Source organism: Polypterus senegalus, chromosome 7, assembly GCF_016835505.1.
Source record: "Polypterus senegalus isolate Bchr_013 chromosome 7, ASM1683550v1, whole genome shotgun sequence".
Classification (NCBI taxonomy): domain Eukaryota; kingdom Metazoa; phylum Chordata; class Cladistia; order Polypteriformes; family Polypteridae; genus Polypterus; species Polypterus senegalus.
Genome location: NC_053160.1, coordinates 69614422 through 69629474, shown reverse-complemented (window position 1 = coordinate 69629474; position 15053 = coordinate 69614422). Strand labels below are relative to the sequence as shown.

The 15053-nt window shown below is 36.4% G+C and overlaps 1 protein-coding gene across 3 annotated transcripts in view; it reads right to left on the bottom strand.

Moving 5' to 3' along the window:
• The window catches only part of dock8 (dedicator of cytokinesis 8), a 229161-nt gene that overhangs the window by 147196 nt on the left and 66912 nt on the right, over positions 1 to 15053 (bottom strand). For all 3 annotated transcript variants that reach the window (XM_039758842.1, XM_039758843.1, XM_039758844.1), the window contains 2 exons: positions 5724 to 5899; positions 149 to 220 (listed from right to left, as the gene is read on the bottom strand). In XM_039758842.1, coding sequence (XP_039614776.1) covers positions 149 to 220; positions 5724 to 5899 — 248 coding nt within the window. The remainder of the gene's footprint in view (positions 1 to 148; positions 221 to 5723; positions 5900 to 15053) is intronic.

The following is a 15053-nucleotide window of genomic DNA, read 5'->3' as shown; positions in this document are numbered from 1 at the left end:
GTGCTTTAACTCCATTTTACATAACTGAATTTATTACTTGTTACATTTCTAAATCATGCTAGTATAATTCACAAAAATAAGACATATTGTCATTAATTCAAAATAATTTAAAAATCAACATCAAATTATAGAACTGTGCCACACATACCTTCGGCTTACAACTAGCCAGGGTTCAGTGTATGACCGCACACAGTCTCTAACGTGAGCATCAAGTTCCTCTCTACAGACAGAAAAAAAGAAAGCTATTATTAAAATGATATGAACACTACTAAACAATGTTTTGGATTTTTTGTCCCCTACCAGGTAAGTAATTTAAATCACACTTTACAATGCCCTAAACATAAACATTGAAATAAAAAGTAATATATTTTGACTTAAAATGTGAGATGCCATGCACATAATTATTGTACAGATGTTGAGGCCAGTTATCCAGGGTCTCAAGTTTGAACAGGGCATCCATTCAAGGAGCTGGCACTGTAGATTTGTATATGAAAGTAATTAACTTTTGCTTTCTTTTGTTATGTAGCAATACAGATTTCAGTGCAAACAGGATAGCATTCAAAATAACTGACACTAACAACTAGAACACCTCCATGTATGATGAACACTTTCTGTCACAGGTTTTTAGACTTTTTTGCTATCAATGACACTGCAAAAACAATACAATGTTTACTTGAGGACATATTACATTTTAAGTAGAATAATAACATAAGGGGTACACAATGCAACAATTTAAAACACAATTTAACATGAATTTCATCTTGTACACATTCACTCAGTCAGTGAAATTCCTCCACACCATCTCCCTTTCCTAGGTAACTGCTGCTGTGATATTACTTTTAATCGGATATGTTGATAATCTTCATGCACTACCACCAGCACCTCTTGCTCCGCAGGCATGAAGATTGTTCCTTCTATTTCTCAGACTTGTAGGCGATGATTGATCAGCTGTTCAATGCTTGACTCTTAATGGCTTGTAAATTTTCCCATGAACACACAGTTATCCAGATCAACCTATCAGGGATCACATGAGCTTACTGAATTCCATATTTCTGGATCTGGCTAATCCACTGGTGCAAGACTGCACTGAAGCAAAACGGAATTCATTCTAGGATTGTCTAATCTCTCTGTCTGGAACAGTGCTCAGATTTTAAAATAAATATTAAAATCTCATACAAATAATGGCTCATTCATTTTTCAATAAAATACAGTAACTCAATCATGTAATGTATACAGTATACAATTCAGTCAGTGATAACAGAAATGTGTTCATTATCTAAACTAATAAAAGGCAAAGCCCTCACTGATTGACTGACTGACTGACACACTCATCACTAATTCTCCAACTTCCCGTGTAGGTGGAAGGTTGAAATTTAGCAGGCTCATTCCTTACAGCTTAGCAAAAGTTTGGCAGGTTTCATTTCGAAATTCTAAGCGTAACGGTCATAACTGGAACCTACTTTCGTCCATATATACGGCCACAGCCAGCAGCTCAGTCACCGTGTGAGGCGGAGTTGCGTCCCGCATCATCACGCCTCCCACGTAATTGAGTGCCTGCCCATATAAGGTAAATATTCGCAGGTGAAGTACTGTGCTTAGCATATTCATAAGTGCCGCTACTGCAGAAACCCTCTGACGCTGAACAAGCCTTTGTACACATATCAATAGGAAAGCAAGGTGTAAAGCTTAAGTTTAAATTACGTTCATAGACACGCTGCCGCTAAATATTCTCAGGCAAATCCACAACTTAATACCGGGAATGCCTATTAAACATCTTAGATTCACGAGTACCAATTTGGGTAGTGATCACTTCGATGAATGAAACCTGTTCAAAAAACGCATTACACAATTGAGAAGTCAGCAAAAGAATATGAAGCGTGTGACGCATACAAGCATATTCATAAGTGCAGCTACTGCGAAAACAAAGCATGGTGTAAACCTTAAGTTTAAATTAAGTTCATAGACACACTGCCGCTGGCGTTTGTCATGCCTATGATATTCGCGAGATACAAGTTTAATGAGAAGATGCAGGGTGTAAACGAGACTTTTGATCACTTTGTAAGGGAGTTAAAATTGCTGTAATGGAGTTAAAATGGCTGGTGAAGGACTGTAGTTATGCAAACGAATAGGAAAGAAAGGTGTAAAGCTTAAGTTTAAATTAAGTTCATAGACACGCTGCCGCTGGCGTTTGTCATGCTCAAGACGAATACGATATTCGCAAGATACCAATTTACTGAGAGGACGCAGGGTATAAACGAGACTTTTGATCACTTTCTAACGGAGTTAAAATTGCTTGTGAAGGGCTGTGCTTATGCAAACGAAGATGAGATGGTCAGGGATAGAATAGTGTTTGGCACAAACTCAGCAAAAGTGCGAGAGAACCTTTTAAGTGCCGGGTCTGAGCTAAAATTAAATAAAGCCGTGGACATTGCAAGATTGCACAAGATATTCGCGAGATACAAGTTTAATGAGAAGATACAGGGTATAAAGCCTCGATGATAAAGACCTGGCGAAGTCATGGAAAACATGGAAGGACGAGTACAGATTATACACAGAACTTGCAATGCCGGAGGCCAAGGAAAACACTAAGGTCAGATTATTCCGTTATCTTTTGGAGAGAGCGGCAGAGAACTGTGTCAGGCGCTGACCGGTGATGTAAGATCTGATGAGTTAACCATGAGCTTGATGATACGTAAATTTAATGGACATTACAACCCGAAAATAAACGAAAGTGTAGAGAGGTTCAGATTTTTTTCAAAAAATCAGGCAAGGGAAGAAAATATAGACAACTACGTCACAGATCTGAGAGTGTTAGCAGGCACATGCAATTTCGGGGAGATTAAAAGTTCCCTTATACATGACCGAATTGTGTTCGGAAACCAGTGATGCAAGTTTGCAACAAAGATTACTGAGAGAAGACAAACTGACTTTAGAGAGGTGCATACAAATATGCAGAGCCACAAAGCTGTCGAAGGAGAACAGCAGAACAGTCACATGGGCTTCCCCATTCTATACTTCTCCCTGTGCGTCTCTCTAAACCCTCCGTGCGGGAACATTATCATAAGGCTTAACAATCTTATTGTTACATCTTCTACGTACATCAAATCCTTATTACGGAGTCTTCCTTACTTTACCGCTGGCTGCTTCTTTCCATTCACCTTCCTAGCTCTTTATTTAAACAGTTTTCCTTCTCACTTTTCCACTCCTTCGCTGTCTTCTCCCTTTTCATTCAAAATACTAGCCTCCTTGCTTTTTTACAGTCAGTTCCCCTTATGTCACACCATGGTACATTTAGCACAAGTTAATACCGGGAATGCCTATTAAACATCTTACATTCACGAGTAGCGATTTGGGTAGTGAACACTTCGATGAATGAAATCTGTTATCTTAACAACGGTTGACAAACACAGAATGTAACTTCAAAACAACACATCCTCCAAATACGAATCTGATTCAAAGAAATAATGATAATCAAATCCTTGATGATAGCAACACTCATAACAGTGACAAAACAATTACATTGACAATCAGGTTATGTTATTTTTAAAATGTTTCCTTTTCTTTTTCATAACTTCTTTAACACACTACTTCTCCGCTGCGAAGCGCGGGTGTTTTGCTAGTTTGTAATATATGCTTATTTATTGTTATTACGTACAATTACTTTTTATTTACTGTTTGTTTTTATTTGTATCATTGTTTTAGTAGTGTCATTTCATTTTCAGAGTCTACTTTTAATGAGTTCTAATGTTTTAATTGTGTTTTGCTTTCATGGGAACTGACATTCTGGGGATTAAAGATAAGTTTGGTATTTCTGAAGTCAAAGTTATAAGTATTCATAATCATTTTATTTACTTCTGCTTGATTTTCACCAAATGTAGCATTATGCATAATAACCAGACAACTCCACTTTGGTCAAATCTGTCTAGAGGATATTGTTTCAGTAGTCTTGCCATTGATACACATGCTGCTCTGCAAACATTGGCAATGCAGCCATGTTCTTTTCAGAGAGCTGAGAATTTCATTTTGACTTATTATGTTATGTGCTGTCTGTCACCTGAGTATGGTGGCCCTGAAGTGCAATGCACAAAAACAAATCACAAAATGCCAAAAAAATCAGAATCTGCAAAAACAAATCAGAATTTGCAAAAAAATCGAATATGCAAAAGTAAATCAGAAAACACAAAAACTGAAAAAAATCAAAATTGGAAACACAGAAACACAATGTAGAAACAATTAAATACATAAAAACAAATGAGAAAACACAAAAACAAAGGAGAAAACGCAAAAACAAATTTAATACCAAAAAAAAAATCGGAAACAACAAATGGAAATCGAACAGCACACAAACCAAATGACGACTTCACAAACAAATTGGGAAGCATCGAAGCAAAAAGAGCAGCAGATAACCCAAACTGAAGCAAAAAAAGCTACATCATGATTCAATCCCAGATTTTCAACGAATGGTGTGGTAGAAGCAAGAACACCAAAATGTAAAAGAGATCTATCTTTTTAGGTATATTTATATACTTTGACAGAAAAAATAACATTTGAATAACTTTTAGTACTTTTAATTGGTACTGAAGCTATAACTTAATGCCAACATCAGTCCACATTGAAAAACATTTGAAATTTGCATTATTTTTATTATTTGCATTATTTTTATTGCACTAGTATATACATGCTATTGACATACATTATTTAACATGTGCAATGTAGTGTTATGACAAATTGTATTCCTAGTATTATTAACTTTTCACGTCAATATTCTTGTTGTATTAGGTGTGAACCTAAAATGTATTGCAATGACTTGGGGTGTGAGAGAAGGACAAATGGAATCAGCCACTGTAAGCCAGGCTGCTGGGATGTGTCCCTAAAAAGAAGCATAAGCTTCTTTAGCTTACATACACCACCAGGCTCAATGCCACTTCATTACCCAGGGTCAGAGGAAACCCATATGCCACACTTTTCCCCAGTTCTGTGAGCTGACCGAAGGCCAAGGTGAACATATGATGCTCACTGGAGGCCAAGGATCAGAACTGATGAGCTTTAGCTGCTGTAGTATACTTGGTCAAAAGTGGTGCATCTGCGCCCACCTGTACCCACTACTCATGGAGCTGCTTCTTCTGTGTATTTGGACAACGTGTGTCCACACATCTGGGACCCGGGCCACTATAGTATTGTCATTATCTTGCATTTTTCATGGATGAAATAGAAAACCATTTCACTTTGTAGCAACTCCCATAGCAGGTTGTAGTAGCAGCACCTTTGATAGTTTCGCTCCTAGATCCAGTGTGATTCATGTACTTTGCCCTATATTTGGTTATATTTCACTTTCAGCATTTGAAATCACCATATTTAGAAAGTGAGTATGAAAAGAGCCAAACATTCCTAAAAGGACAGTTTTTTGTTAAAGCACCAAGTCTTTCATGTCTGTCTTCATATTTTAGTCTGGTCACTATTTTAAATGCTACCATAAATACTGGCAAACAACAGACAGACACACATAGATAGAATTTTATTTATTCCAAGTGAAACGTTTAGCTTTAACAAAAGCTCAATAAATAAATATTATAACAACACAACAGCCACCCTAGCATACCAAAAATACTAAAAAGAAAGAAAACTTTCTGACATGACCAACAATAAAAACTGCACTCACAGTTAAAATTATTTTTGGTGGTTCAGCCTAAACATAACCAGAAAGTAATTGATATAAATTTTACCCTTCTTCTGGTACAGATGGTCGCACTGTTGTGCATTCTCTTGGAACAAGCTCAATTGGCAAGTCATCTTCAGGGAAGTCTCCGAGCTCTTGCATAAACTCTGAATCCACACTGCTCAACTGAGTCATCAGGAATTCTTCAAAGTCCAGTGGTTCCACTGCTTCATATAACTGTGGCTACAAGATTATTAAAAATAAAAATTATACATTTTTGAAAATTGTTTGATATTTAAGCAAAAATAAATTAGCTCAGTTGCTCTTTGTATAACATGTTTATATGACTTTATAAATTAGAGTTTTTGAGCCACAAACATTCTAAATTTCACATAGAAAGATAGCTGCTCTCCTGAATCTTCTTGTTCTTTCGGCTGCTCCCTGCATAAAGTGACCTTATACAGCTTCTATGGACTAACAAAGGTTTACATAGTCAGACATCATAGGTCACCTTTAATTTCTAGACTTGGAACAGCTGATTGATATCAATCTCACATCCCAGTTTAACAACACTGCAATGCCAGTTTATTTAAAGGGATTATTATATGGGGTCATTTTCCTCTGCTGCAAGAGAATTTGATCAACTTATATTTTTATCTATGTATATAGTTTATGAACTACTTTCTTAATAGCAAAGTGCAACTAAGGATCTGTGCTGGTACTGCCAGAAGGGCTCCTACTCAATTGGGCTCTTAAGCAAGACCTTTATCCTGAAAATTGCTTCAGGGACGCTGTACAATGACGGACCCTGTGTTTCAAGGATATCTAAAGTGTATAAAAAAAACTCTTAGGTGCATTATTCAAGCTTTCCTTCCCTAGCTGCACACACACCACTTAAAATATGAAACTGAAACAGTAACGCCTAAATGGATCCATGACGTTTTTGTCATCATTGGCAACAGGAACCCCAAGAGCAATTCATTTTCTCAAACAATAAGATGATTACTACATTTCTCTTTAACCATTATACAGGCTTCAAATATAACAATTCATTGCATTCAGTAATCTTCAATAATTATTGAAAGACCAGCAAAAAATAAAAAGATTTGAAAAAATAAACAAAACTAGGCAATGTGCCCATACAGAAACCTGACCAGCTCTACAACCTGTACATGTACTGTAAAATCAATATTCTTGATTGATTACAAGTTAGGTATTTTAACATATTCATATACTGTAAAAACATACCACTGTTCAAAAAAAAATATATACTGTTTCCTGAAACAAGAACATGTGCTGTCATGTCAATTTAAGCATGCCAAATATAACCAGAGGCAAGAGGTAAAATTCTCACTTTCAACAGAAAAACATTACAAGTCAACACCCATTTGCATAGCCTATGAAAGTATTTTGTAGACATCTTTTGTACTGCATGTCTTAGTGCAGCTTTAATTTTTGATTCAACGTTTCTTCAAGAAGAGCAGCCTTGTTTCAGAATACCTCTAAAATACATACCATCTTTATCTTATTAACTCATATTTTATATAACTTTCTTGCTTTGCAGCTGTAGAAATCCTGGCACTGAGGGATCTCATGGAGTATAAATGCAAATATCAGCAGAGCTTCCTTGCAGCCTTTGTCGATTTTTGTAAAGGAATTCAACTCAGTTGATCAAGCTGCCCTGTGGGACATCTGGAGACTTTGCGGAATACTCCCAAAGTTGCTGGATATCATGGCTGGCCTGTACACTGGCACTGTTAGTGCTGTGTACAGTGGAGGTAGAACTCCAGATGATTCTGGGGTTCATCAGGTGTATGTTCTTGCTCCTACTGATTTTGACTTTGCTGACAAATGGAGGCTGTAATCGGGGTTGTTGAGAGCCTGAGCGAGGAGTCTGAGTTTCTGGGCTTTTCAGAGTCTTGGATAAAAAACAAGATCCAAGCCTTTAATGACATCTTGGGCACAGCCATCAGCAGTGTCTGTTTGAGTTGAGAATGTCGACCTCGTTGAGAGGTTTACTTAACCTTGGCAGGGACATTCATATCTCTAGTGAGTCCTATGACTTCCTATGAAGTCAGTAGACAGATTGGGAGGGCACTGGGAGTCATGAGGTTGCTGGAAAGAGGTGTGTGGCACTCCCGATATCTATGCAAAATGATGAAGGTCCAAGTCTTTAGAGTCCTGATGCTTCCCGTTTTGCTATAGGGTTGCGAGAGAGGGACGCAATCCAGTGACATGAGAGGAAGACTGGACTCATTCACTTTGTCTGTTCCATGAATCCTTGGGAACTGCTAGTTTGATATTGTGTCAAAGAAGCAGTTGCTCATGGTGTCCCAAATGTGTCACATTACATGCATTGTTGAGGGAGCGTCAGTTATGGCACTACGGCAATGTGGTGCGATTCCCAAAGGGTGATCCGGCTCACAGGATCCTCTTTGTTGAGGACCCAAGCAGCTGTTACTAAGGAAGAGTGAGACCTTGTGGATGTTGAAATAAGAAATAAAAGGACTAGATCATTGAAGAAGCCTGTTAAATTTTCAGATTGTGTTATCTAAAGTCAGAAAGTTTGAAAAGGTGGTGAACTTAAGAATAACATAATGTTAAATCATAACAGATGGCAAAGAAGGAAATTGAGATGTTCCAAAAAATCTATAGGTAGAAAGAAGTGAAAACAAGTTACGAGAAGACATGAGTAGCCAGACAGCGAACATAGCAACACAAGAAAACCTAACACTGATTCTTGAGGCAAGGGCCTGCGTGTTATACCAAGAGATGCACAAGAACTGGTGAGGAAAGTAGCACTTGAACCAATGCAGCAGAGAACCATGATTTAAAGTTTATAGGTAGCTAAATGTATCAAAAACTGATGAGAAGGAGAAGAACAGAGGTAAAAGAAGCATCTTGAACAGAACCAAGAATATTTGTGACCATGAACAGAAAAATATTTAACTGTAAAGTAATAACCTCCGTGGAGATCAAACCAGAATCAAGTTATTATTTGTATTATTATCCGCCCAGTTCTGTCCAATTCTACACAATGGCGCACTGTCCAGAGCTATTTCATTCCTTGTTCCTAATGTTTCATGCTTCCCATGATGATATGACATCCTCCTTATTCCTCTAGATGTAAAAGGTTTTTTTAAAGTGTTTCTTTTCGTACTGTAATTCAATTTATTTATCCCAAGACTCATGAAGGCATTTTAAGTGAGTGAAACAGTTGTACCACTTTTAAAATGAATGTTGCCGCCCGTCCATACAACATTAACTTGTTAACTCAATGTATGCTGACTGCGTAACACAACATTGAATTTGACTGCTACATTTAAGGAAATTTTACAAAAATGAATGGCTATTACGAAGGGCTTTGTAAACACTTAGCTATATCCATTGGGTCCTGCGTGTGTTTACTTCAGTATGTGTGTATGCTTGTTTAATTGTTGCCATATTTTGGGGTTTTGGGTAATTACATCACAAAAACAGCTAGGGCATACATTTCATATAAACAGTATGCTGAGTCCTACTACTACTACTACTACGACTTATCTCGAAGAAAAACTAAACTATATTTAGTTCATCCTCAGGCTTCATTTCCAGTTTGGCATGTTTTCCTCCTTTGAAAAAGGTTAACTCTCAGATGACTTAAGGTGCACTAAAGTTTAAACTAAATTAAACCACAAGTTTCAAAATAGTGTTAATTAAAGTGAGCTTTGACACTGTAAAGGACAATTAGTTGTAGCAATATACAAATGTAACTTCAAATGCTTTGTCAAAACCTAGATGAGTATATTTGCAAATGCACAGCAATTTAAACACATCCTGGTAAAACTAGCAAAAGCAAAAGAAAAACTACCACTGTAAAAGAGTAACCCCACACAGATACAAAGTTAGAATTAGTAAGGAGGCTCCTGAAATTAGTTACCAGTAATGGGATTTTGGGATAGAAAATGTTACAGCATAAAGACTTTGACCTCATATTTTGATTACAGTATTTTTAACAGCTGAGGTGCAGTTAAACAATTCTTCTTTTTCTTTAAAGAGTGAAAGACACATATTTTGTACAAATAATGTATATAGTGCAAATAAGATGCTATTTTTACTTTGCTCTAAGTGTTTAGGATTGAATAACAGGTCTCAACATGAACTGAACCTAAGCTTAAAACAAATGCCTAAATGTCGGTCCTATCACTCTACCAATTCTGCTTTGAAACCAGCACAACTTACAGACAGAATGTGCAAATGAGTCTCTGATTACTGTTTCACTGTTTATGAAAAAGACCAGTCTTTAACAATAACCATCATTCAACAATGCACAACAATAAAATGTCAATTAACTGAAAATCTCTCTCACTTAGTTAGCACATGTACACAGCATACTCTGTTTGATATACAACTTGAAATTGGTGTATAAAGACAATGCCCTATAAATATGACAAAACAAAAAAATCAAGTAAATCATTAAAATGTGAAAGATAATGCAGGTAGCTGCAGGTTCAGTCATGACATAGAACTGTGCATGACCTTAAGGTATGCATTTGGATTCCACAGTAATTTAATATCTTAAGTGTTCTGAAATTTTGCTCCATTGAGTAAGGATTACTGCCAGTCAGTATTCAATCATATAATGCTAGTGTGAAAACATTTCTAGTAAAAAAATTACTTGATTTGCGCATGTAGTGAAATTCCACTCTTCATTGCCTACTCTACTTAGCTGTAATTTCCCTTCAGGTTTGAAATTAATGAATAAAAATACACCTGGGCAACTATTTATAGGCTAATTTCTATACTCAACAATTAACATTCAAATTTTGAATTAAAATAACACTGACTGTGGTGTGAAGGTGAAAGAAAAGTAGGACTAGATTTTGGGATTCAAGTGATGACCTAGAATGTGATATACAGTATAATAATGTTAACATATTGCCAATCTAGGAACAGTGCAAAAATGAGCAAGGAAAGCACTATTTGTATACACAGTATGTCCAGACACTGTGACTATGCAATATACTGTATAGTCATTCCAGTAAAACAATTCAATGCTTCAGTTTCACATTTACTGATTTAATGTTGGGGAAAAACAACAACCTCAAATTTATTTAGTATGGTGCCCAAGACCTTCAGATAAATAAATCTACAGAGCTAGTAGGTTCTGTATTTACTGCTTGAGTCTTCTTCCTAACAGAAAAAATTTGAAACAATAAAACAGGATGACAAATATGGTACTTTTTTCCATGCTGACACAGAATTTAAACATATTAAATTATTTCAAAAGAAATACAATTAGTTTCCAATTGCTCAATTTTCTACAAAGATTGTCTCTACTGAAGATGTCCCCCATTGCAAAGAAGCTGTGCAATCCCTGTACTTAGGAGCTGCTGCTGTTCTAGATTTTAAAATTTGCTTTTATTTCACCCCTTACATACACTGAAGCAACAAAAAACTTTTACTGGTTTGGTAAAATTTTATTTCCACTAATGCTGGTGCTTCTAAACTGTACTTTAGCATAGTTACATATTCTAGCTTTTAATATTTTTCATTTCTAATCTGAACTTCTTACTCACTCTGAACATCTATTCCAGGTAATGTGATATGATACTGGTTTCATATACTGTACTTATTTTAAAATACTCCCGACAATATAAGACAAGTCCTCCATTTTCAATCACCATTATTAAATTAACAAACCTTAAACAAATCTCCAACCGGCAACTTTTCTTTTAATATATCATCCACTCTAATTGTACATTTTCTGTGATTGTATACTTTTTTCACATTGCTAGATTTTTCAAGAATTGTTTGCCTAACAATTTTGGAAAGACTTCTTCTTAAGAGTATCCAATGTAAATAATCCCTTCATCAATTCATTTTCTAAACTTACTTTTTCTTTTTGGGGTCATGTAGCCAACAAAGGCTACAACACATGGACAGAGTAACCTGTTAAGATGGATGATATCCCAAATCAATATTTCAATTCTGATTTAAGTATAAGGATTATGGAAGAAGTGTGTGGTGTTTCTTCAAGTATACTCAACTACTGCAGATAGTATCTGTAGTCATTTTTTTAGCATTTTAGCTTGGAGGTTTTTAATATTTGGCAATGATTTAGTTCCTACATTCACAGATAGTTCTTTTGGCTTAACCATTTTCACAGGGGAAATCTGGTTCAGATACTAAATTTTCCCTGCTATTTAACATATTGTAAAGTTAGTCAGATGCTGTCCAAAGAAATGACGGTTACCTGATTTGTAAAAAATGAGTTGAATTCTAGTGAAGGTTGCCAGTGATGCTGTCTAAGGCCGGGTTTATACTTCATGCGACACTAAGCATGCTCCAGTGGACACTCCTGCTACACTAAATGCAAAAGCGTTTTACTGTTTATACTTGTGCGCGTACTTTATGTAAATCTGGAAGAATCCACCAGGTGGCAGTGTGAGATACTATCACAGTGAGAACAAGTTCGGCTACTCTGTGTTGTGAATTGCCAGAAACATCCATTAAATTCCGATGCATATCTTTGAGAAGGATGTTTAATGATTAAATCCATCAATCCAGGGATGTGTCCATTCCAGCAAGCATTGGGAATGAGGCAGAAACAATCCCTACACATCAGCTCAGGTGAATACAAGCACTCACATACACTAGCGTCATTTTAGTATCACCAAATTTGCACATCTTTGGAAGGAAACCGGAGCACACTGTGGAAACCCAGCAGGTAAACAAGCAAACCCCAGGCAGGGAATACCAGCGACGTGACTCCTTGTGAGACAGTAGTGCTACCGCTTCACCACCGTGTCACCCCCATGTGTGTAATTGTTAACAGTATTCATTATTTAAATGAAATTAATGATTTATCTGTAAAATGTAACATACATACTTTAATGCATTTCATCATGAAAGTGATATCAAGTATAAATCTAATGATTCTAAATGTGCAGAGAGTTGGAATATCATACATTTAATGTGATCTGTGTGGTGATCAATTGCTGTTTGCAGCTGCTGTCAGGTCAGAAAAAAGCCCCAGAAAAAAAAGATGGCGCAAAAGATGGTATGTGAGACTTTTAAAATGTATCGTATCATTGAAATCGGGAATATGCAACGCTTGAATATAAAAGCACCACGAATGCCTCTGTATGTCGGCATGTTGCTTCACCACATCGAAGCATTCATCAAACATTGAAGCGCGCACATCGATCCCGTAGGATCCGCATTGCAGCTTTCTGTCACATGTAGATAGTAAACAGAAACTCTGACATCATTCCAACTTTTACCACACTGTGCACAGCGACTTTTTGCTGGTACTGCAACTTGCGCACGTGTCACGTTAATTTCTGAGGACCTGCTCAGAGTTCGCGTCAAATGAACGCTGGGAACGCATGGCAGCCATGATGCATGTGCATACATGTTCTCAGCATGAAGTATAAACAAGCCCTAAGACTTCTTGATTTTCGAAACAAAAATTATAAGCTTTACAATTATTTTTCTTTACCTGTGTTTAAGTTTCAAATGAAGCTAATAAAAAGTGAAGGCCATCCATTTTTCATATTCTAATATAATTTAAAAGATATTATTAAAATTGTTACAATTCCACAATGGTTGGTTCAGTATTTTATTAAGCCATAAAGTATTGGTGTCCTCTGATGTTATTATTATTATTATTATTAAATATTTAAAATATTTTCCCAAAATTCAGTATTCAGCATTTATGAAGCCATCAGATTATATTAAAATATTTTTATTATGGTCTTTTCTGTGTAAAAATAACGTCTCATGGTCTCTCCATGGTCTCAAAGCCATTGCTATTTCAAGCCACAACATTTAAATTCTTCCAACAATAACAGAAGATAAGAAGAGCTTGGGAGCAGAGCTTCATCACAACAAGGACATGATTTGCAGGAGAATGCCATTTTTCCGCAGTGTTTAAACATTCAAAACTTTCAAAAACATTAGACAAAACATTTCATACTGTTCATAGCATTTCTCACATAAGAAAATTCCAGTTAGCATATAACCTGTTATATTCAGAAGTGAATTGCAAGTCCTTACCATTAACCTACATTATTATAATACAAAAAAACTGATTAAGGGTAGTAGTTCCTGCCTTGTGCCCAATGCTGACAGAATAGGAACGGAAATGAAAAAAACATGGTCTAAAATGAATACTGTACATGGATTTTTAATAAAAAAAGGACAAAGAATAGATCCATATATAAGCATAACATTACCCAAAGGTCTTTGTTTGTCCTACGCTATGATTAAGTATTCATACAGTGTATTCTCTGTACTGAACTAAATGAAAAATAATGGTCTGCGTTTATGCAAAGTATGATTATTTTAACTGGCACCTCTTAAAACCATAGGGAAATTCATTGAGCTACACTGATGTATACAAAGTGCAGGACAGGCCATTCCAAATGCAAAACAGAGAAGGCACATATGAAAAGAGGGTATGAGCAGCTTTCTTGACATACTCAAAGTATACCCTAGCCTTGGATCAGTATAATTCAACAGCGAGAAATGTATGTACTGTAACATTCCAGCTATTGCATGAACTTGTGTTTTGTTACTGTTTGCCTAATGTTTGCTTATTGGCTTCTGAGAGTGGTTAAAAGAAATAGTGCTAGTAATATAAAAAGAAAAAGAAGCCACACATTTTTAGAACCTATGGTATATGAAAGAGGAAACCTGAAACACAGGAGTATATTTCATAGGAAACACTGTTAGTAAAACTTTGACAAAAATAAATTGCATAATAACCTGATGACATTAACAATTAACATGGCCACCGTCATACACTGTTGAACCTCCAAACGTGGCTGAAGAGAGGTATAACAATGCACACTGTAGGACATGAAAAGTTGTGGAGTACTCACTAGGAATTTGAAAGATGCACTTCAATGCCTACACAATTCACTGAGGGAACTTTGATTCTCACTGAAGTCTGCTGTGCTCTATTTTTGTCTTATGGGCTATGCTGCACAACACTGTATTGGAAGCTGGCACATGTCTTCCCCATGATGAAATGGAAGATGAAGAGGAGGAGACGAACTTTGAAATTGAATTACAAGAGGAGAGGAGACAAGGATTTCATCATACACGTTTGGATGCCTCACTGAATAATATAACATCCATCCATCCATTATCCAGCCCGCCACATCCTAACTACAGGGTCACGGGTGTCTGCTGGAGCCAATCCCAGCCAAACACAGGGCGCAAGGCAGGAAACAAACCCCGGGCAGGGCACCAGCCCACCGCAGAACAACAAACAAATGTTCCCAATTGATCTGTGTGCAAATCAGGTTTGTAATATATAAATTGGGTTTATTACTTGATGTGGTAGCTCTGTTTAAATTCAACACATAAATAAACGGTGTTTATATTCAATTCAAATGTGATTGTCTTA